At 44.6% G+C, this 24437-nt stretch overlaps 2 protein-coding genes across 6 annotated transcripts in view; both read left to right on the top strand.

The window, feature by feature from the left end:
- ptk7b (protein tyrosine kinase 7b) overlaps window positions 1-10675 on the top strand; it is a 126746-nt gene extending 116071 nt beyond the window's left edge. Inside the window, exons 7-20 of the mRNA XM_015943918.3 lie at window positions 1436-1702; window positions 3336-3472; window positions 3553-3688; window positions 6138-6257; window positions 6350-6499; window positions 6578-6725; window positions 6910-7037; window positions 7620-7820; window positions 7956-8114; window positions 8196-8428; window positions 8506-8586; window positions 8760-8911; window positions 8998-9176; window positions 9300-10675. Coding sequence (XP_015799404.1) covers window positions 1436-1702; window positions 3336-3472; window positions 3553-3688; window positions 6138-6257; window positions 6350-6499; window positions 6578-6725; window positions 6910-7037; window positions 7620-7820; window positions 7956-8114; window positions 8196-8428; window positions 8506-8586; window positions 8760-8911; window positions 8998-9176; window positions 9300-9460 — 2252 coding nt within the window. The 3' untranslated portion in view covers window positions 9461-10675. The remainder of the gene's footprint in view (window positions 1-1435; window positions 1703-3335; window positions 3473-3552; window positions 3689-6137; window positions 6258-6349; window positions 6500-6577; window positions 6726-6909; window positions 7038-7619; window positions 7821-7955; window positions 8115-8195; window positions 8429-8505; window positions 8587-8759; window positions 8912-8997; window positions 9177-9299) is intronic.
- Window positions 10676-10816: 141 nt separating this feature from the next.
- Window positions 10817-24437, top strand: part of LOC107375408 (serum response factor) — a 50365-nt gene continuing 36744 nt past the window's right edge. The window contains exon 1 of one of the 5 annotated variants that reach the window (XM_054750841.2): window positions 10817-11284. In XM_054750841.2, the coding sequence (XP_054606816.1) occupies window positions 11246-11284 (39 nt within the window). In that variant the 5' untranslated portion in view covers window positions 10817-11245. Of the gene's footprint in view, window positions 11285-12015; window positions 14490-24437 lie in introns of those variants that run through there. The other 4 variants (XM_015943916.3, XM_054750840.2, XM_015943917.3 and 1 more) reach the window with 4 other exon arrangements.

The following is a 24437-nucleotide window of genomic DNA, read 5'->3' on the forward strand; positions in this document are numbered from 1 at the left end:
TCTCATTCTTCCTCTCTCTCTCTCTCTCTCATTCTTCCTGTCTCTCTCTCTCTGTCTATCTCTCTCTCATTTTTCCTCTCTCTCTCTCTCTCTCTCATTCCTCCTCTCTTTCTCTCTCTGTGTCTCTTCCTCTCTCTCTCTCATTCTTCCTGTCTCTCTCTGTCTCTCGCTCTCTCATTCTTCCTCTCTCTCTCTCTCTCTCATTCTTCCTCTCTCTCTCTCTCTCTCTCTCTCATTCTTCCTGTCTCTCTCTCTCTGTCTATCTCTCTCTCATTCCTCCTCTCTTTCTCTCTCTGTGTCTCTTCCTCTCTCTCTCTCATTCTTCCTGTCTCTCTCTGTCTCTCGCTCTCTCATTCTTCCTCTCTCTCTCTCTCTCTCTCTCTCTCATTCTTCCTGTCTCTCTCTCTCTGTCTGTCTCTCTCTCATTTTTTTCTCTCTCTCTCTCTCTCATTCCTCCTCTCTTTCTCTCTCTCTGTGCCTCTTCCTCTCTCACCTCTCTCCCCCCTCTCTTCCTCTCTTTCTCTCGCCTCTCTCCCTCTTTCTCACTCTCTCTCTCTCTACCTGTCTCTCTCTCTTCCTGTCTCTCTCTCTCTGTGTCTCTTCCTCTCTCACCTCTCTCCCCCCTCTCTTTCTCTCTCTCTCTCTACCTGTCTCTCTCTCTCTTCCTCTTTCTGTGTGCCACCCCCCCCCCCAAAAAAAATCAGCAGCCTGATTTTCAACGTCTGCTTCAGGTTAAACAAACATGGAGCTGCGGTATCTTCTCATCTTACTAATCATCCAGCAGTTCGAGGCGCCTGAGCAAATCTTGTCAACAAGCTCAGGGCTGGAATTTCTAATCATTTCAACGTTCCATCTACTTTATTCCTCTTCCGTTTTCCCCTGGAGCGTTTGGGATTAACGAGGTACCACTCTATCTGCCGTTTGAACCGTTTAAATGCCTTAATTCACTTAATCTGATGCTAATCCCAGCAGGCATTAAGGGGGATTGTGTCACGGTGGGATTCTGTTGTTAAGAAACACGTTTCAACCGTCCAGCAGAACCCACCTCACGTACTTCCCTGTTTTCATCACGTCGCTTCTCTTTGATCTGCTGAGAAATTGGCGTTTTAGGGATTTGCGCTCGTAGACGGTCTGAGTCACTGTCTGGCTCTCGGACCTCTGTTGGCCGGTGAAGTTTTACTGACTCCCATTTGGGATGCTGGTTTTAATGTTTGACCCCCTCACTCAGGTCTGAGCTAATCCCTCTAAGTACATCCTAAAGCTTCAACGTTGGTCTTCCGTTCCCTGTCCTCTCTAATCACCACGACCTGTTAGCAACACTCTGGCGTGTAATCAAGGCTCCTCGGAGCCAAACGTGGAACACTTGTGGCTTTAATGAAAATCACTGAATAAATGTTTATGAGACGCTGCTTCCAATTGTTTTCTTCCACCTCAGAGATCGAAGACATGATTCCCAGGAAGTCCAAGGTGTTCACAGCCAACACCCTGCAGCGAGTGACCTGCGGACCCCCTCGGGGACGGCCTGAGCCTGAGGTGTGGTGGGAGAAGAACGGTCAGAGGGTTCCCACGGAGGGCAGAGTTCACCAGGATGGTCTGGATCTGGTCTTCAGTCCTGTAGAAGAGCAAGATTCAGGCACCTACACCTGTGTGGCCTCCAACCTAGGTGGACAGAGGGAACAGGAGGTCTCGTTCACTGTTGCCAGTAAGTCGATCACAAGACGTCTGTGAAGATAAATGAACAAGGAGCTGGTTCACCTAACCCACATACATCAAGTCTGAAAACACGTCGACTCTGGTCTCTTTCCAGAGTCCCGACGCACCAAAATGTGGAAATCTGTAAAATCCACAAAGTTAGAAAAATGAAATGAATACGGATAAAATATTGGTAGCGTGATGAATTGTCCATTTCTGACCTAAAAGGCCCTGCTCTGTTTTGCTCTGCTCAAGCAAAACCAGAAGTTTCTGACACAAACCTAATCTGCATGAGATAAGGCTCAGTGTCTCGTGCTCTGCTCCTAAACTGTTTCTTCCTTTCCAGCTCAAGAGAAGAATGAAGACAAAGGACTCTTTCTTTTAATAAATCAGAAGAACTCTATTTTTAATAAAGCTAATCAAACAAAGTGTTGGTCCAATAATAAAATGTGAACCAATCTGTGAAATGACAATGTTTATGATCAGTAGTATTATAATAATTAATATAACTTTAAATGTTTCCACTAGAGACTGATCACATGTAATGTTAAGAGTCACGTGACACATTTCCTTTTTCTGATCCAATCAGAGCCTTCCAGATCTGACGCGAGGCGTGCTTTAGTGGTGCTTGGTAAATCTGTCCCTTTTTGATTCGACCGTAAATCAAAACATCCAATTTATAAAACTACGCCCACGTCATCTTAAATTCAGTTCAAGCGTTCTAGAGAAGTTGTCGGAGTGGCCAATCCGTAACTTTCCTCTTCAGCCGAAAGAACCTAACGACAAGCTGGATGAAATCTGTTGCTGTTCCACCTGCTGCAACGGTTCCTTTCAGAATAAAAACTGAACCATCACAACCCATTTTTGGGTCTCGCTAGATGCCAACAAAACTGTCGTGACCCGGAAGTATCTCAAGACTGGTCTGGTCGGCAGCCGCTGCTTTTCTACCGGCTTCGGTGCCAGAGGAGGTCAAGCTGGACCTCGACATTCCTGATCTAACGGGGACTTCCGCAAAGGAGACGTAGGCCGGCAGAATGGCGTCTCAGTGTGTGTTATAAATCTCCAAACCAAAGATTAGCGCGAAACATCATCTTCACTCCCATCGGAACGAATCGTTTCTCCGGATTTGCTGGTTCTGAACAACGTTCCACACACACACCATCCTCAGTCTTACTTCTCCTTAGTTACACCATACACCTAGTGTTAAAGTTAGTCTAGTTTTAATTTGTTTAGTAATAAATCTTAAAACTTTTAAAACTTGACTCTTTTCTTGAAGTTAATACGAAGTGTTGCTCATTCCCTGTTATAGAAAGATCCGATCTTCTGATTAAATTTACTTAAAGATCCGTTAAAGGTGATATTTCATATTTTATGATTTCTAATTAAATGTAGGAACATCTCTACATATTTATTTCATCAACTTCCTGGAGTCGTGGACGTCACTGAGGGACTGGTCTCCTGCTCTGTGATGCTTTATTAAACTGTGTGTGTGTGTGTGTGTGTGTGTGTGTGTGTGTGTGTGTGTGTGTGTGTGTGTGTGTGTGTGTGTGTGTGTGTGTGTGTGTGTGTGTGTGTGTGTGTGTGTGTGTGTGTGTGTGTGTGTGTGTGTGTGTGTGTGTGTGTGTGTGTGTGTGTGTGTCCAGCTGCTCCAGTGTGGTTAACGAAACCTCAGGACAGCAACCTAGAAGAAGGGAGACCAGGTTACCTCCACTGCCACGCTCAGGCCAACCCTCAGCCGGAGGTCACCTGGCTACGTAACAACATGAAGATCACACCTGAGGTCTGTTATGGTCGTTCTTTCTTGTAAAATCATCTCAGACACACATCAAACTGAACTTCTACGTCCGTTTTCTCCACCAGGACTCTCGTTTCAAGTTGTTCCCTAACGGCACCCTGAGGATCAACAACGTGGAGGTGTACGACGCTCACATGTACGGCTGTGAAGCCAAGACCGTGGGCGGCTGGCTGTCTGGCAGCGCTCGAGTCAGTGTGCTCGGTGAGCTGGGGGGGGGGGTGTGTGAAATGACAGAAATCTGGGTGATAAATACTTTTTCCTTTGGACCCGTGTTGGTGCTCCTTTTATGGGATTGCGTTGTTGACGTGGGCTTCCTGTAGGACTCCCACAGAAGTCTAATGGGCTCGACACACGGGAGGCGACATCGCCTCTCCTCCATTCATTTTCAATGAGACATGCGCGACAAAGCGATAATCGCGGGTCTCCCTCCTACTAAACGAAACGCGAAAAACGTGCGTGTGAAAGTTTGCACTCGTGCACGTGTCGTGCACGTACGACCCAGCGACGCGATCCCAGAAAGTTGAAACATTTTCAACTTTTCATCGCTGTCGCTCGGACGAGGACCAATCAACGGAGGTTTCATTCACTGACCAATGAGCGGACAGGATGCTCCGCACACCTCCGAGCAAACATGGAGGAGAAGTTGATTATTATTATGTTTTATAGTAAAATCAGAAGTAAGATTTCGCATAACTCTAGCAGCACCTTGTGAAACATCATATCTACCGCTTTATTAACTCTGAACCGCTTAAATAACCTTAATTCCCTCCAACCTGACACAGCCAAACAAAACAACGGAAGATTCGATTTCGCCATGGAACAGAACGCGTAGACGGCTTTGCCGCTGGCGCGGGTCGCCTCCCGTGTGACAGGTAATAAAAGCGAGAGCGACAAATTTCGCTGATCGCGGCCGTTTGTCGCCTCCCGTGTGTCGAGCCCATAACTCAGCTAGCTCTTTCCCACACACCCCGTTGCCAAGACAACAGATGAAGAACTTTTGATGCTGAGAGCATAACACCTGAAGCGTTCCCGCACAAAGACGTCATGTCTAATGTAATGCAGGGTCATGTTTCTTATTGCTGTTGATGTAAAAAGGTTTCAAAGTTTCTGAATGTGAACAAACACAAACAGGAAGTTGTTTTTAGCTTTGAAAGTGGAAGTACTGCACAAATCCAGTGTGAGGGCTGAACTCAGCTTGACCGGACTTTGCATAAATAAGGTCCTCTGACAAATTCCTGTTCTCAAAAAGGAATCCTCCATTTCTTCTGGAGGGGATGGAAACATCCCGTTAGACATCGTTTACGAGCTTTCCCTGTTTGTTTTTTTAGTGTCTCCCAATAACGAGAAATGATCTGTTGTTAGGGATGTGAATCTTAGAGCAACTCACAATTTGATTTGTTTCCGATTCTCGGGGTGCTGATTCGATTCAGAATCGATTCTCAATTTAAATCGATTCACAATCAGTGTTAACAAAGCGTGTCGGCTCCAGGTAGTTAAAGCTATGGGACATTTTTATTAGACTTTAAACTGGTCGTGCTCCAAAATGCAGATTTACAAGGTAAAATAAAGTGATTCTAAAACTGTAAACAGAAACAATCTTTTGACCAAAAGGCAACATTTATTTTTGCTTACCTTGTAAAATATAACAAATCTGTAGTTACCTAACAGTATCAAGTATGTGTAGGAACAAGTTACATGAGTAATCCTGAACCCTCATTTATCAACTTAGAAAATAAATATGAGAGTATCTCAAATGTCTAAGTATGGAAAAAATGACATTCAAGCGCCCTCTTATCAGCAGATTCAAACATAAATCATCTCAGCTTATGGGACCACAGAAGTAAACGGAGTACTGACTCTCTTAAAGAAGATCACAAAAGTGCATCTCAAACCTCACGGTATCCGCGGGTCCTTAAAAAGTCTTAAATTAGCTTTTCCTAATTTAAGGCCTTAAAAGTCCTTAAAAATGACAAATAATCCTTAAATCCAGTTTCCAAAGGTCTTAAATTACCAAAGACCCAATAAACAAGATTCTTTTATTTCTATAAAATTTTCGTGAATTTCTAGTTGGTGTTCAGCATTTTTTGTGTACGATGTTGCCGTAAGCGGAACCGTACACATTCAGTTGGTTGTGAAAGGGGGCTATTTTTAGATGAGCACATTAGCTGGTTAAGCTAGTGGGAGCTTGAGCCATGGGGAAGGGCAAGTTTAATGGTAACTGGATGGCTAATCCCACGTTTGTGGCTTGGTTAGCACCGGTTCCAGGCAATAGCTGGAAATTATAGCTTAAATTTGATTTTTAAAATAGCTTAAATTTGGTCAAAGTGGCCTTAAAAAAGGTCTTAAAAAGTCTTAAATTTGGCTCCCTTAAACCTGCAGATACCCTGAACCTGTAACGTGCCAAATATTTCAGTTCTTGGAATCGACTCTGAATCTTTATAAATAAGAGTCCCGATTCAGACTTGAATCGGTTTTTTTCAGCATCTCTATCTGGAGTTAGCTTCTGTGTTGTTGCCACCTTTCTGCGTGACTTTGGATCCACCTGGCGTCGTTTAATCTGCGAGACGAGGTGCACGCTCTGGCCAGCAGCTGAGCCCCGCCCCCTCACGTGTTAACATCTGCATCATGAGCGTTTTTACTTGTGTTCCAGAGAAGCTGAAGTTCACACCGACCCCGCAGCCTTCCCAGTGCCTGGAGCTGGATGAGGAGGTCACCATCCAGTGTTCCGCTAAAGGTCGAGAGAGCCCGACGATCCGCTGGACCAAAGCAGGTCAGGTTTAGTTTTTGCTCCCAGTCGCTGTAGGTCAGATTTTAAAAAGGCGGTTTGGTCAAATCTTAGTACGTCTCCATCATTCCTCTTAGACGGAGGAGAGCTGCCGCCTCACGTGGAGCAAAGGAACGGTCAGCTTCACTTCACTAAAGTCACCCGCAGCGACGCCGGCAACTACACCTGCATCGCCTCCAACAGCCTGCAGGGGGAGATCAGAGCCCTGGTGACCCTCACCGTGGCCGGTAAACCGTGATCGCTTTGGCAGTTCCAGAGGTTCCTGGATCTCTTATTAAAGAGCTTTGTGTGGATTTTCCATCCAGTTTACATTCGCTTCAAAGTAGAACCCGAGAGTACGACGGTGTACCAGGGACACACGGCTGTCCTGCACTGCCAGGCCACCGGCGACCCCGAGCCTCACATCCACTGGATGATCAAAGACAAGGCGCTAGACATCAGCAGGAACAGGAGGTGAGGTCCAACGTTTTCATCAGACCAGTTTTTACCGGTGATGGAATCCGTTTATAAACATACAACAGAGTTTGTGTTCATCTAAAAGTAAGCGGCGCCCTGCGGCTTTAGCAGGAGGAACCCCGTTTGTGCTGTGCAGACTTCACCTCCCGCTGTCGTCTTGTCCTTCCCGTTTGTCCTCCAGGTTCCAGAAGATGCCCAACGGCTCCTTGATCGTCACAGATGTCACCACAGAAGACACGGGCCGGTACACGTGTGTGGCTGGAAACAGCTGCAGCATCAAGGACCGCGTGGCTCAGCTGTATGTAGTGGGTGAGTCTTACACACTCGCGCAGACAGACGGGTCTCCTTCATCAGGATACAACGCTACACACACACACACACACACACACCTGACCACAGGAGCAGAGAGAAGGCATTAGTTAAACCTCCACCCTGCTGTCCATCATCTACAGCGACAGGTTAATAACCGGGGCCGCATCCCTGACGCCGGTGCTGTCACCGCGGTGACGGGATTGGGCAGATGTTGGATCTCATTAAGCTTCCCTTGTTGAGACTCCTCGTGTGTTCACAAAAGCTTAAAGTTACAGTCACTCCCCTCCCAGTGATCTGCTGAAGCAGACGGATTCTGTTTCAGCCGCCTTCAGACCAGACGGCCATTGATTTGTAGAAGTTTGCTGTAGCTTGTCTGGGTTTGCGTGACGTGACGACCGCAGATCAGGAACGCCGTATGGGAACTCTTTGATGTGTGAAGCCAAGAAGAGCTTTGCTTTTGTGCAACGCACGACCGTAGCAGCTTTTTCAGAGAAGTTGGATGATTCCAACTTTTTCTTCCAACGATAAAATGCTACAACAGAAAAACACATGAGCGTAATCGCTGCCTGTGCTCCGTAGACAAACCAGTGCTGTTTCCGAACGGAGATGACGACAGGGCTCCTTACAAGATGATCCAGACCATCGGCCTGTCGGTGGGGGCGGCTGTCGCTTACATCATCGTGGTGCTGGGTCTCATGTTCTACTGCAAAAAGAGACGCAACGCCAAAAGGCTGCAGAAGGGTCCGGATGGCGAGGAGCCTGAGATGGAGTGTCTTAATGGTAGGAATCCAGCTGGGACGTTTGTGGTGTCTGCTGCCACCTTGTGTTGGTTATGAGCATTGCACAAACACAATAATATAGCAGATGTGTAGATGATACTCAACTTTATAAGTTTGTGTTTTTCTTTCTGTCCAGGAGGCGCCGTTCAGCAAAATGGCCACACCACCGCCGAGATCCAGGAGGAGGTGGCGCTCACCAACATGAACACCATCTCCACAGCAGAGAAGCGCCACAGCCACACCAACGATAAGCTCCACTTTCCTCGTGCCAACCTCCAAACCCTCACGACGTTAGGTAGAGTTCAACGGCCGGATCTGAGAGTGGATTGTTCCGATGAAACCCAACTCACACACCTGAATTCTGATGTTTGCTCAGGTAAAGGCGAGTTCGGGGAGGTGCTGCTGTCCAAAGCAAAGGGCACCGATGAGAGCGACACAGAGGCGGTGGTGCTGGTCAAGAGTCTGCAGTCCAGAGACGAACAGCTGCAGCTCGACTTCCGCCGCGAAGCCGAAATGTTTGCCAAGCTCAGTCACCCCAACGTGGTCCGCCTGTTGGGCCTCTGCAGGGAGGCAGAGCCGCACTACATGATCCTGGAGTACTACGACCTGGTAGTCAGACAGGAACACTCACTCGTGCATCTGTAGGTTTGTTTTCATGTTTAAACGCATCGCTTTACTTTAAACAGGGAGATCTGAAGCAGTTCCTGAGAATTTCCAAAAATAAAGACGACAAAGTCAAGTCTCAGCCAATCAGCACCAAGACCAAAGTAAGTCCCGAGTGGGGTGCATGTGAGTCCCACAGTAACAGATTACATTTGGCCCCGCCCCCTCAGGTGCAGAGTCACAAACGTGATGGGAAAAAAAAATCAAGGAGTCGTATCGTTGATGCTCTTGCATCATCCTGATCCCAGAAGGTGTCAGCTGTTTTCTCTCCCTCCAGGTGTCCATCTGTGCCCAGGTGGCTCGTGGCATGGAGCATCTGTCCAATCACCGATTCGTCCACAAAGACCTCGCTGCCAGAAACTGTCTGATCAGCAGTCAGAGGAGGGTCAAAGTGTCGTCCCTCGGCCTCAGCAAGGACGTCTACAACAGGTTTCAGATTTTAAAGAATCACGATAAATCCTGAACATTTAGTTAAAATGACATAAACACGCTTCAATGACCCGTTTCTGTGTTAGTGAGTACTACCACTACAGACAGGCGTGGATCCCTCTGCGCTGGCTCCCGATGGAGTCCGTGTTCGAGGACGACTTCTCCACCAAGTCTGACGTGTGGGCCTTCGGAGTGTTGATGTGGGAGGTGTTCAGTCACGGAGACATGCCGTACGGCAAGCTCAGCGACGACGAGGTGCTGGAAGGTGAGCGTGGTCTGGCATTGGCAGGTTTTGTGTGTGTGCGCGTGTGTGTGTGTGTGTGCGTGTGTGTGATTCATTCGTCAGTGGTGTCCCACTAATGTGGGGAACGATCCCCTTCATTTGCAGGTCTAAAGATGGGGAAGCTGAAGCTCCCTGTTCCTGATGGATGTCCTTCTAAACTCCATAAGCTGATGCTGCGCTGCTGGGCGCCCAGCCTCAAAGAGCGGCCATCTTTTTCTGACATCGTCCACGCTCTGGGAGAGCTGCCCTCTGACAGCAAAGTCTGAGATCAGAGGGGAGCGTTTACAGACCCTGCACCCCCCCAGACGTAAAGACCTAAATGCTGGATTACTACATTTCAGGGAAGAGCGTTGAAGAGGAAACGTTTTTATATGCATTTCAGTTCTGGGAGTGGAAACACTCGCGTGGCTCCGCAGCATGGATCAGCTTCGTTGTGATTCCACTGTTTGCAGCATCTCTGTCTCAGAGAGGCTTTAGTTTCACCCGCAGTGCCTGCACCTCTTCACACACACACACACACACACACACACACATCATCATCATCATCATCATCTGCAAAGCCCATTAACAGACAAAACTTATCATATCCTATAATTATCAAAGAATGTGTGAAGTAGGACCTGATTTGCTTTGATCTGCTTCGTTTTTACTCCTCCATCCTAACTTCTGCGGGGATCTTTAGCCGCCTCTCCACGAGAAGAGCTGTCGTCCTGTTCGTGACACAAAAACAAACAAATCCACGTTATGGTTACACTACAGGAACAAACAAACACATTTTATAGCCAAGCAAATGGCCTTTTTTCATAAATGTCTTGTTTTTATTATATTTGAGGTGCTTATCTGACACCACAGATGGGTGAGAAACCCCGTTACGTAAACATCATCATGTTAGTTGCAGGAACCGAGCCAATCATATTTAGCCTGGAACGTCCACGGAGGTCCCGTTACGTTTTATTTTGTTACAAGACGGACCATCGCGCCAGATAAACGTGTAAATAATGTAGAAGCCATGCACTAACTTCACTTAAAAGAATATCCCTCTTTTGTTTGTTTAGAAGGACATGCAGGTGCCTGTTTGTTTATGATGAAGGTCCTGTTTACGTTTGTCATGCATTGTTTATAATTGGTACTTTGGTGAAGTTGTTAGGTTGGTGTTCAGTCTGGTACATAACTGAATAAACTAACACTAAATATAAAAGAGTGACTCGCGGTCACCAGATAAGTGCCTAGTAAATGAAGGATTATTATTAACAATCTCCCTTTTTCACGTTATCTAATCGATGGCCTTTGTTTATGAGCTGGGTTTTATGTTTTTATTGTTTTGGTGTATGATGTTTGTGTTTTTTATATGAATGCTAGGCGCTCACACCTAGACTTTGTTTTCTTTCATCTTTCTTCAGCAAATGTTCACAGTAATCATGGATATATTCAAAAGTATACATGCTGCTGTCAATAAACATTCACAGTGTTTTTACTCATCACGAGATCGTCTGAGTTTCGTGTGTCAGCATTTAGATTTGGCGAAGAGATTCAAATGAAAAAGTCACGCTCCCTTTAAAGGAGACGAGACTCTCTGAAGGTACAAAGGTTGTACCGTCGATATAAAACATGTTAGATCCCTTTCACGTAGTGATTTCGGCTGTTTTGTTCTTGACATTTTCAGTACCTTCCAGAATGAGTCGTTTCAGGGCTCTGTCACTTTAAGAATTTAACCTGAGAAGCTCCGACATCCGAGAGGGACTCGCACTGGGGGGCATCAGCAGCGGGACCGTTTTTCTGGGGAAAAGTCCACATGAAACGGCACTCCCATCTTTTCCATCCTCCTTTTTGATCACCTCGGCCAGTTTGGATCGACCCCGACTAAAATGACTTATTTTTGTAACTGCGATGTTCCGCTTTCATTCCACGCCCCCCGATGAGAACCAGGCTTGAGAGGAGAGCCACTACTCCTCCAGCAGCAGCTCTTTTACACATGAGAGCTAGTTTTATTCCCCATTTGTGATGTCACAATAGGAGGGAGGTTTTTTTCATGTTTTGAGTCTTTATGAAGGATGCGTAAACTTGCATGGAGGCAAAAAATTATGCGACAGGTGAGTATGTCTCCCTTAAAGCAGTGCTTCTGAACTTTGAAGTGGAGTTTCATGGAAAAGGCTACAGTTTTGAAGGCACTTGACTGACCTCGTTGTTTGAGCCTAACTAATCTGTTTCTCCAAACTGAGACCCTTCGTAGTGCTGTCTGTAAAAGATAAGAAATTAAAACTCACATTTCTACAAAAACATTTTCTTCACAGTATATAAATGTTTCTCAGTTGCAACACGTTTTTTTTTAACCACATGATTGTTTTGTCTACCTAAATATGGAAAAAATGATCTTGTTTCCACTCGGCAGCAGTGTAGAGATGCAGCTTCCTGTTGCACCTGTTTAACACATGAAGACTCTGGTTTGCATGTCATTTCTGCAAGTTAACCATCATAAAAATGTCTAAAATATGCAAACATTTGTTGAGAATATTATTGAAAAGAAAGCGTAATGGTTGGCCTGTAGGTCCTAATGCACGAGTCTGCAACTTTTACAATCCAAAGAGCTGTTGTGGACTGGGGTCCACCACAATAAAAGTGTTTAGAACCCCAACTGTTAAAGGACCTTAAAAAAAAGAAAGAAACTTCTTTATGCCCTAAGATGGTTATGGACAATTTTTCTTGAATTTTTCGAAAAAAATTAAGTCTGTTTAGATTTTTTCTCAGATTAAAAAGTGAAAAATAATGTTCTTTCATAAATATCTACTATGAGATGTTCATTTTCATTAGGTTTTAAAAAAGAGGATATGGTTTCCCATGGGGTGTAAAAAATTAAACGATATTACCGGAAATTTTTGTTTCATTTTATGGAAAATTCAACAAAATTATTCCATAAATTTTTTTTAAATCTGCTTACCCAGATGTATGAAGACACTGCGGAAGGTCCAAAGAGCCGCTGGTTCTGGTTTAGCAAAAGAACGTGCACTTCCCCGGGTTCGCCTCTAGGGGGTGGTATACAACCTCAATCTAATCTAATCAAAGATAAAAACCTTGTATTGCTCCAACTTAACATTTACTTTCTGATTTGAACTTGTTGGGGGATTTGTGACATTTCTCCATTGTGGAGTATTAAAATTAAACATTTTGTTCACAGCCAACTTCACACCTGTTAACGAGGCTTCACTTGAGAACATATTATGGTTGGATTAACGATCAATATATCATGTCATGATTCTGTTTTACATCATAACACAATTCTGTTTTTAGTTATTTTTTTCCACTGATCTCTGGTGGTAATAAAACCCCTTAGCGAGAGGTTCTGGCATCTTTCCTCTTGATGTTTGGTTGAAGTCAAATCAAAACGTTATACCTGGGGTTTGTTGCAACCTGTCTGTTGCAGGAGGTGGGCGGAGTTCACAGCCATGTTTACAACACTGATAAAAACAAATTAATTAGGATTTTCCCTCTTAATACATTTTAAATGTAGCTTGGTCTGCTAAAGAAATGCAGTTTTGTGTGACAAACATTTTATTTACAATTTTCGTACAGGTTTATTAAGAGACATTATATTGGCAAAAGAAAACATTTAATTTTTGCCGTTTGAGATTAAATAAGTTAACGGCACAATGTTTAAATCACTACAGACTGAGGAGTTTAGAGGTTTTGTGGCATGACGGTATATTCATGAGGGAGATGGTGGTCAGATTATTTTAAACTCTAAAGTAAAATTATGAAAACATGTTAACACTTCAAATGATTCTAAAGAAAGCCAGGCTACCTGGAATCTAAGCATAACAAGTAGAGGAGTGGCTTTGAACTTGTGCACATACCGCTGGTGCAGATTCTCAAAAGTGCACCTGAAAGAGGAGTTTAGCAGTTTTTATGAAGGAGAAACTCTGGCGCAAACCCAGCTTGCGCTATGACTTTGTGCAACCTGTAGGGATAAAGTTGTGTGTTATTGTTGTGATGGTGTCTCTGCATGCCCACGGTGACGTCGACATTAGCGCAACCATTTTGGTATTTATTGTAATGAGCGTGTCCTGTCGACCAATCACAGCGCTAGTCAGATAATCCTCAGCCAATCAGCGAGCGAAGCTGTGACTCGCCAAATAAGGAGAGACAGCACCAAATAAGGAAACGTTGTATCTCTTTATAAGGAGGAAAGTAGTTCCCCGGTTAGGATATCCCTCCGCCGTCAGATAAACTTTTAAAATGAAACACTTGGCGGTGATTCAGAACGACGAAGCGTGAAGCATTTAAACAAAATGGTGTCACGTGTGATGTGTAGTTGGGTATCGATTGATATTATTGTTTCATTGGTCTCACAATGTGGACTATTTGGCGCGGCGTAGGCATATTTGGGACGCTGTTCGCGCTTTCCTTTTTGAGAAAGTGCTGGGAGTTTTGGAGATAGAGGAGGAGGGTGAACCAAACCGAGCTGCGTTGACGGGTCCTGGGGGCAGCATCACTCTCGAAAGTTTGTATCTGTCATTTCCCGGACTCTCCGAACCGACCTCCGGCCTGGCTTGTTTACATTTATTGGGCCCAAGCGTGTGTCGGTTCTTCGCGGTACACCACGCTCCAGCTTTCCGGGCTGGCGGTAGTCTTCTCGGGCCACCAAATAGAATGTTACCCAGCCAGCTTGGGTCGGCACCATCTGGAAACGGGTCAGCATTAGGCAGGGGTACCACGGGACACGGTTCGGAGGCTGTCGGTGGCATTCGCCCCGTCTTAGTCCGAGCAGGGCAACCTTTAGCTGGGGTGAGTGAGAGCGGCGGAACTGCGGGGCGGCAGGGGAACGCTGCAGTCGGGATGCTGGGGGCAAACGGTCCGGGAGGTTCGAGAGGCGCAAGACCGGGAAACGAAACCGGGGCGAACCCTCTGCAGACAGCAGTCCAGGGAGGAAACATGATTGCGTTAAACACGGGTGTCGTGTTGCCTCACGGAGCACGATTCAACCCGGACCGGGAGAGCCACGGAGCTCACCTGTGCAGCGGCTCGGATAATGACTCCGACTCCGGGGATGACGACGACCCAGTGGGGTCACTCGGGGACGGCAGGAGAGGGGTGAAGCGGGAGAGGGGGGAGATGGAGGCGGCTGCGGCTGGCCACGAGATGGGGGTGGCTCCCGGAGGATACGGCATGGTGGCCGGAGTCGCCGGGGCAAAGCCGGGGAAGAAGACACGTGGGCGGGTAAAGATCAAGATGGAGTTTATTGATAATAAGTTGAGACGGTACACGACTTTCAGCAAGAGGAAGACGGGCATTATGAAGAAGGTGAGTCAGGTGACACCTGCTGCAGCGCGTGAGCTGTAATAAATGGTGAACGGGAAGTCGGTTCTGATCCACGCACTGTGTTTTGTTTTTATGCAACAAAAGAATTCCTTCTGAGACCCAACGGTCGGTGGATGTGAGGAAGTCTGAGCTTTCATGACGGGCAATGAGCTGGAAATAGACTTGAGCAAATGACAGTTCTATTAATGACCACCCCGACACACACACACACACACACAGAGGACCGGACACACTCATTCATTCATGCATGCACTCACTCACTCCTCCGGTCGGGTCCAGGTTCCTGCTGGAAGGTCTCCAGCGCAGGCTGTTCCCTCCTTTGCAGCCATGTGGCATTGAACTGCAGTGTGCCATCAGCTGACTAAACCCCAGGGAGAGATCAGGGATGGCCGGAGAGCACTTACACACACTTACACACTCCGTCCATGCGTGATGGCACCAGCTCATCCAGCCTCATCACTGTCTTGGTTTCAGCTTTGTTTGAGTGACAACCCAACAGGTGACTCTGGAGATGATGATGATGATGATGATGATGATCAAGCACCCTGCTACTCAGGCCCCATGTGAAGACACTTTTTGTTTTTGTGTTTTTTGTAACATGCTTCTGGAAAACAAAGTTCAGTATCAGACTAAGATAACCCGAGTCAATACAAAATGCAGTTTTCACAAGCAGTCATGATCAATGTGGGAAAAGTACAACAAATGAAATCAAGTCTTATCCTCTCGTCTTTACAGAATAGTTTTAATTCAGTCAAATTGGAGGGTTGTCAAAGCCTAGAAGTCCAGGTCGTCGTTTGCTGAAGCAAAATGATTTTGCTCTGCATGTCATAAATAGGATGGCTTGCCAGGTTGAGTTTTCCACCGTGAAAGGTCTGTTTAAGGTCAGACGTGCTTCTCCAGGATGTTCTGCTAGAGAGCAGAATTCATGGTTCCACCAGTTGCAGTGAGTGGTCCAGGTCGTGGGGCATCCCCAGACCATCACACTACCACCACCATGTCTGACTGTTGCTATGACAATGTTTTAGTGTGACACCAGGTGGAACTGGACACACACCTTCCACAAAGTTCCACAGAACATTTTCCCTGAAGTCTTGGATCATCATGATGCTTTTTTAATGTGAGATGGGACTTTTGGTCAGTGGAGGTTTAGGCCTTGGAATTGTCCCGTGATGCTGTTTTCCCATCATTTCTTTCCTGTAGAATTGTGACCCTTGACCAGCTGAGTATATACCGTCCTGGAAAGCAGCTGGGTGTGCCTGCTGGGACTGAACTCGCTTCATAACGGGTCCAAAGTTTATTCATGATTTAACAAGGAGGCTTTTACTTTTCCATGCAGGATCAGGCTGGTTTGGACAGATTTCCTTCCCCTTTCAAAAAAAAAAAAAAAAAATCATTTGAAAACACAAGTTTGTATTGACTCGGGTCATCTGTTGTTTTTCTCGTCTGAAACTGTTAAATGTGACAAAGAGCAAAAACTGAAGAAGTACTTTTTTCGTATCCAGTAGTTACATTCTGTTAAGTACTATTAAATATGAAAACACAGTCATTCAAATAAAGAATGACTTAAATGTGGCAACAAGTCATGCACAGTTATTATAAAATTAGCTGTGAATCACAAACAGAGCCGTGCAGTGGACTTTAAACGATGACTCTAATGTAAAGTTGTGCTTTATTGTATGTTTTTGCAGAACGCGCTCTCTGCACTCTGCTGTGTTTCTTTTTTCGTGCGTTTCCCAGACTGTTGTCGTGGAAACTGGGGTGTCTTTGTGTAGGCTCTTGGCAGCATCAGCACCATTTGACACAATGTTGGGGTGGAAATGGTGAAAATGTTGCCCACACTCCATGCCAGCCTTTACAGAAATCAACAGGTGGGTGGAGTGGGAAGATTCATAGTAGTTTGGGTTCATCCCAGTTTGAGACCAGTCTGTTTTGAAGCATGTAATAAGTAAAGGAGGCCTGTATGTTCTTACACCATAGGTGTCTGGCATCTACACGTAAAGTCTAGTTTGACATCTAAAACGTGGTTTTTTGTCCGTGTGTGTACATGTTTCATTGCATGCCCAGAGGAGGGCTCTTTTCGTTTTTCCTTCAGCTGTGACTTCACTTGCAGAGCTGTTTTTAGCACCTTTCAAGCTCTTTTCACAGCAGGATCAGCAGAAGAAATGACTAATGATGTTATTAGGAGGCGAGCTCTGTTTCTTTTAACTTCTAGTATCTAATAGTCAACAGGGTATCCGCGGGTCCTTAAAAAGTCTTAAAGTCTTAAATTTGCTTTTCCAAATTTAAGGCCTTAAAAATCCTTAAAAATGACTAATAATCCTTAAATACAGTTTCCAGAGGTCTTAAATGTCCAAAGACCCAATAAACAAGATCCTTTTATTTCTACAAAATTTTCATAAATTTCTAGTTGGTGTTCAGCATTTTTTGTGTACGATATTGGCGTAAGCGGAACCGTACACATTCAGTTGGTTGTGAAAGGGGGCTATTTTTAGATGAGCACATTAGCTGTTTAAGATAGTGGGAGTTTGCGCCATGGGGAAGTGCAAGTTTAATGGTAACTGGATGGTTAATCCCACGTTGGCGACGTGGTTAGCACCGGTTCCAGGCAGTAGCTGGAAATTATAGCTTAAATTAAATTTAAAAAATTTGCTTAAATTTGGTCAAAGTGGCCTTAAAAAAGGTCTTAAAAAGTCTTAAATTTGGCTCCCTTAAACCTGCAGATACCCTGAGTCAAGCCTGGAGTTTATCTGCTGAGGCTCACTGATGCTGGTTTCGTACAGCTCAGACCTGCCAATGCCGCTTTTGACACATTCAGATCCACTTCAAACTAGAGATGCACCCACAACGGTTAAGAACAGATAACAGTTTCTGCAGATGCTGATGTGTCTCAAAGAACAGAATGAAGTTCAGACTTCTACATGGAAGACCTGTAATTGCTATTGCAGCTTGTTTTTGTATTTGTACAACAGCCACTAGAGTCCTCCTGATTACGAGGCGGGCGCTTAACAACTCTGCCTCTGTGACCCATTATGCATCACTGCTTGGTGGTGGTGTGATTGCTAAACACATGACCAGGTCAAGGGATGTTCAAGAACGTATTTATGTTTAAATTAATATCCGATATCCTTAGACCTGGGACGATAACTTTTGCCGGACGATATATTGTCCAACAAATTATTGACGATATTATCGAGACCGAAGTAGCCACTTATGTAATGTTAATATGTCATAATAATGCTTTAAAATGCAACTATTACACTGTTATCTAATACAGGAATGTCCAGAAGCAGAACTTCTAAATAAATAAATGCATAAGGACTTTCAGTTTGTTACAAAATATTGCACCAAAAACATTAGATAGTAGAGGTGCTGAAAAAAAAGTCGATTCAAGTCTGAATCGGGACTCTTATTTATAAAGGTTCGGAATCGATTCCAGGAACTCAAATGTTTGGCATGTTACAGGTTTGAGACGCACTTTTGTCTGTTGTTTTGGTCTTTGTTAGGAGAGTCGGTACTCCGTTTACTTTTGTGGTCCCATAAACTGGGATGTGTCATTTTTGAATCTGCTGATAAGTGCGGACTAGAATGTAAATTTTTTTCCATGCTCAGAAATTTGATATTCTCATATTTATTTTCTAAGTTGATAAGCGAGTACTCAGGATTACTCGTGTTTATTTGAAGTTATTGATAAATGAGAGAACACATTTTCCTTTGTAAGAAATCTGAGGCACTTTTTTAAACAGGTCTGGGACTCAAATGTTAAACTTGTTTCCACAGATACTTAAAAAGTATTTGACTGTATTACTTTCAAAGCTACTGTTAGGTAACTAACGATTTGTTATATTTTATAAGGTAAGCAAAAATAAATGTAGCCTTTTCGTCAAAAGATTGCTTCTGTTTACAGTTTTAGAATCACTTTAATTTACCTTGTAAATTAGCATATTTTTTATTTTTAGCATGACCAGTTTAAAGTAAAATAAAATTTCCCAAAGCTTTAACTAACTTGCACAACAAAGTAGTTAATCCTACAACTGACACTCTTTGTTAATACTGATTGTGAATCGATTTAAATCGAGAATCGATTCTGAATCGAATCGGCACCCCGAGAATCGGAATCGAATCAAATCGTGAGTTGCTCTGAGATTCACATCCCTATTAAATAGACCCCGTCTCTCTAAAACCAATAAATAAATAAGAAAATGATGGACCACCCTGAGCATTCTCTTCACAAGACTGTCCAACAACGGAAGAGTGTCTTCAGTCAGAGGCTTCTTCAGTTTCGCTGCAACACTGACCGCTACTGGAGATCCTTCCTGCCAACAGCCATTGTAATATACAACACCTCTTTGATGACTTGATTATTATTATTATCATGAGCTACTACAGCAATCAATTTCCCTCTGGGATTAATAAAGTATTTTTGAATTGAATTGAAATACAATGGCCTATCTTGTGTCAACTACCAAAACCACTCATAAAGGGACTTTACGGAGTTTTGAATTTTTATGCTCGCGATTGCCCCCTCAGGCCAAAAGCGTAATGGCAGCTTCAATAGTAGGCTCGTGCACGAGGCGCGCATGCTGTACGTGCACACTCCTTAACGAAAATAACAGCTGAGACAGTCCCGTGTGTGTGTGTGTGTGTGTGTGTGTGTGTGTGTGTGTGTGTGTGTGTGTGTGTGTGTGTGTGTGTGTGTGTGTGGCCCGGAGGACAGAGGACAGGAGAACGCGCAGCTAATTAATTAAATAATTTGGTTCTGTAGCTTTCTCTTCAGCACAGCCGACAAAGGTTTATGATGGGTCAGTCCTCCTGCATGCGCAGATCATTCCCTTCCCTTGCTTGAAAAATTGTTCCAAAATGAAAGTTGAACCCACATCTTTTTTATCTGTGAATTCAATGCCGTTCGGCGAGTCTCAAATAAAAATTTCGGTATCTTACTGTAAAAAAAAAAATACCATTAATGTAAAAACTAAACTCTAAATAATCTATGTTCACATCCAGAATCGAACCCAGGTCTTCTGCACGAGAGTCCGCTGTCTTACTAGGTGAGCTATAGCATCAGTGACACCTTTTGTATCTGTAACATTTATATCCTTGATGTAGGGCTGCTCGATTATGGCAAAAATAATAATCACGATTATGGTGACTGAAATTGAGATCTCGATTATTTAGGACGATTTTTCAATTTATGTTGATTTTATTTGTTTTTATTCAGTCATAAAATTGCTCAGGGCACAATCAGGACAAAAATAAGAAACAAGATGATCACTAAAATAACTCCTGATTCCCAGTATAAAAAGACCAATATACTTATAGCTCATAGTCTATGACTCAAGGGCTATAGACCTTGGTTTAACTCATTTAAGTCTAACCAGTACAGACCTAAATACCAATATCTTGCAAACACTGACAGCAAGAATTATACAGTGGCATTTATAACAAATAAATGTAAATAAATTGATGTTCACAAAATGTTGCATAACATTTATTGAGTCGTGTCAAGGTGCTGTAGGAGAGTGCACTAGCACCGTGTCCTCAGAGAGATTAGTTATTATTTATTAGCGTGAGGAACTTATTTCTACCTTATTTATAAACTATTTATTTACGGGTCCATCAGTTAATGTAATAATTGTCCCAACCACAGCTGCACCCCCCACCCCCCAACCCGCTCTCACAGAGGAGCGCTGCGGGACGGAGCGCGTGAGCCCCCCAGCCCCCCGATGGCCGAAGCCGCCATGCTTAACTCATTTTCTGGGGGAAACCCTGTATACTGATATAGTCAGAGTCCTAATTTCTGATACAATGGAAACCGATGCAAATGGAAAATAAGCATCATTTTATGTATCTAACATCCAGTTTTGGGCAAGTTACTTCTAAACAGTTACTTGCATCAGTAACTGATTTACTAAATTAAAGTAAGTAAATACAAGGAAAAATAAATATTGTAGGGCTGTTTTTTAATTGCAAGAAAACTGGGCTCCTCTTAATAGAACTTACTGCAGATACTATGAATGACTACAATTGTAAAACATTAATTACTAAATGGACTTGCACATACTAAAATGTTTGTCCAGTTGTTTATGAAACGGGAATATTTAAATAAATATGCATGTAGAAGAAGGAACTACAAACAGGAAACATGACGCTAATCTCATGTAGTCAAATGAAAGTGCGATATGAAACAAAACCCCAATCCAATAAGATTTAGAACTGCAAATGGAATTATTTGTACATTTTCAACAGAACGAAGTGGAAGTAGATGAAATGTTTTAATGAGATTGAATTACTTTATTATTATTATTATTATTATTATTATTATTATTATTACACAGATGCTTTTTTCCTCCTCTCCTCCCTATCTTATCCCAAGGCTCTTTGTCTCTCTCTGGGTGTATGGCGCTTCTGCATTTTTTGTGGAAAACTGGAAACTGAAATTACTAAAATGGACCTGGTCAGTTGGTCTCTCAACACGATTGACAAAATTTTTTCAACGATGAGAACGGGAGAGGGGGCTCCTGGGTGCCCCTCTGGGACAGAGCCTTTTGGGCATATCATGGACTCCTGGAAACAATGGAACTTGGTCTGCCTGTCTCAGCTGTCTGTAGAGGATTCTGAAGATGTATGGATATTCGTGGTGTTGGTGACAGGTTTCCTGCTCTTTGGCCTGAGAGGTTACCTGGCTTACCAGAAAATTAACGAGCTGTCGAGGAATATTGGCTCGCTCTTGGAGCTCAGAAATGGATTACACCGCGCTGTAAACGTACAAACTCATATAATTGTCGAGATGAGTCGTAAGCTTGGAACTTTGGCTGAGATTCAGACTCTGGCACAAAAGGTGGATACCATCAAGGATAGAGTTGACGGGTCAGCGCAGATTGGGATAGATTAATTACGCCATTATTGGATTCAGAGGAGTTGTGGACCAACAGAATTTTAAAACGGAGAGGAAATTATCTCTGGCCACAAAACAAATTCTTATCTGAATCTGGTGCCCTTGAGCCTGTGAGGCTGAAGCGATAACTCCCCCTCAGAAGAAATGTGGAATGCTGTCATCGCCATGGCAACTCTGTCTCCCTATCCCAGCCTGGGCGGTACTGCGATAGAGCTGGGCAAAACGATTATTTTTGTTATCGATTAATCTAGCGATTATTTTTTGATGCATCGATTAATCTAGCAATTAATTTGTCAATTTTATTAGATTTTGATTAGATTCAATTGTTTATTATATCCCCATTATTTGACTTGTATAGCAGTTTGATTATTACTAATTTATGTATCTCAATGAAACCATGGTCTCAGATTTGGAGGTGCTGATCCTCATCCCAGCCGCTCCACACTCGGCTGCGAACCTACCCAGCAAGAGCTGAAGGTCAGAGCTGGATGAAGCTACGAGGACCACATCATCCGCAAAAAGCAGAGACGAGATTCTCCTGCCACCAAACTCCACACACTCCACACCACGGCTGCGCCTAGAAATTCTGTCCATAAAGGTAATGATCAGAACCAGTGACAAAGGGCAGCCCTGGCAGAGTCCAACCCTCACTGGGAACAGGTCCGACTTACTACCGGCTATGCGGACCAAACTCACGCTCCTCTGGTAAAGGGACTGAATGGCCCTTAACAGAAAGCCACCCACCCCATACTCCTGGAGCGTCCCCCACAGGGTGCTCCTGGGGACACGGTCATAAGCCTTTTCCAAATCCACAAAACGCATGTGGATTGGTTGGGCAAACTCCCATGATCCCTCCATCACCCTTGCAAGGGTATAGAGCTGGTCCACAGTTCCACGGCCAGGACAAAAACCACATTGCTCCTCCTCAATCTGAGATTCGACTATCGATCGGACCTTCCTCTCCAGTACCTTGGAGTAGACCTTTCCAGGGAGGCTGAGGAGTGTGATCCCCCTATAGTTGGAACACACCGTCAGGTCACCCTTCTTAACGATGGGGACCACCACCCTGGTCTGCCACTCCCTAGGAACTGCCCCCTATGACCACGCAATGTTGCAGAGACATGTCAACCATGACAGCCCTACAACATCCATAGCCTTGAGATACCCAGGACGAATCTCATCCGCCCCCAGTGCTCCGCCGCTGTGTAGTTGTTTAACTACCCCAGCAACTTCTGCCCCCGAGATTGGACAGTCCATCCCCAGGTCTCCCGGCTCTGGTTCCTCCTCAGAATGTGCGTAGGTGGGATTGAGGAGCTCCTCAAAGTATTCCTTCCACCGTCCGACTATAGCCCCAGTTGACGTCAGCAGTTCCCCATCCTCACTGTAAACAGTGTGAGCGAGTTGCTGCCTCCCTCTCCTGAGGCGCCGGACAGTTTGCCAGAACCTCTTTGGAGCCGATCGATAGTCTTTCTCCATGGCCTCACCAAACTCCTCCCACGCCCGAGATTTTGCCTCGGTAACTGTCACTGCTGCACCCCGCTTGGCTATCCGGTACCTGTCTGCTGCCTCCGGAGACCCACAGACCAGCCACACCCTGTAGGCCTCCTTCTTCAGCCTGACGGCTCCCCGAACCTCTGGTGTCCACCAGCGGGTACGGGGGTTGCCACCACGACTGGCACCGGCCACCTTGCGACCACAGCTAGCATCAGCCGCCTCAACAATCGCAGAGTGGAACAAGGCCCACTCGGAGTCAATGTCCCCCACTGCTCTCGTGATGCGCTCAAAGCTCTGACGGAGGTGGGAGTTGAAGACCGTCTTGACAGGTTCTTTTGCCAGGCGTTCCCAGCAGACCCTCACTATGCGTTTGGGTCTGTCAGGTCTACGCGGCATCTTCCCCTGCCATCTGATCCAACTCACCACCAGGTTAATTAAAATAATTACAAAAATATTTATGTAGAAAGCATAATATCAAAATAATTATTTGAGGATCTGAATTTCAGGGTTTTCTCAACATTTAATCTATAAGATTTGTTAAAAAAAGAGGTTGTTAACACAAAATGCTGCACATTTTTCTAGTCATGCTGGAAGAGCACGAAGTAAAAAAAATAACGTTCAAACAGGATGAGGCATTAAACTTGACAATCAAGAGTCCGTTGTCATTTTGCTTTGCAAGCATTTCAATAATATTGTAATGTCCACGATGGCTACATTTATCAGGTGGTACATTGTCTTTGTTAACATTTTCACTGCAGCCAATTAGCACTCTCACATTTTCAGCTCTCGCCAATTTTCATAATCAGCACGTGCGCATTCTGACTCATTTTGCCATCATGAGCCGCAAATAAAAACCAACAAAACAGATAACAGCTGCTGCTATATGTTTCTGCTATGCAGCTAAATGAGGGTTAGGGTTAGTGAGTTGCAGAGGTTGAGTGTTTATCTCTGTGTGTGTGGGTGCATGGCTACGTGGGGGGTGTTTGGATGTTATAAAACAGCGTTAGTAAAAAAAAAAGTTGAAAATTTATGGTGTTTTTTTTCGTGTGCAGAATCTGCTCCTGGATGCCGTCGTTTGAGGTGCATATCCGTCGTGCTTTTATAATAGGCCATTTCCATTTTACAAAGCTGGCAAACGACTGAATCGCTTCCTTTTCTGTTAAAATAGTCCCATACTTTTGAACTGCGAGTTCGGGTTGAGTGATTTAAGTCGACTGCCCCACTGATGTTGCCACTACTCGCTGTCGCCATGTTTGATTTGAACGTGATGACGCATCGCGTCGACGTATTTTACGTGTTGACGTAATTGATTACGTTGACGTGTCATCCCAGCCCTAGACTGCGACCAGAGAAGGACGCTGAATCGTTCCAGGAGTCACTGTGCTCTCTAAATCCTACCCCCCCTCCAGATGGAGGTGACAAGCGCCGCTTATCGTGGCTGCACGCACTGACGTGCGGAGAGTCCCCAATCCTACCTCCCCACCTAGTGGACACTTATGTTGTGTGATGTCTGAAGTCTGTTGCATATCTGTCTGAGGTGTTTT

This window comes from Nothobranchius furzeri, chromosome 12, assembly GCF_043380555.1.
Source record: "Nothobranchius furzeri strain GRZ-AD chromosome 12, NfurGRZ-RIMD1, whole genome shotgun sequence".
In the NCBI taxonomy this organism is placed as follows: Eukaryota; Metazoa; Chordata; class Actinopteri; order Cyprinodontiformes; family Nothobranchiidae; genus Nothobranchius; species Nothobranchius furzeri.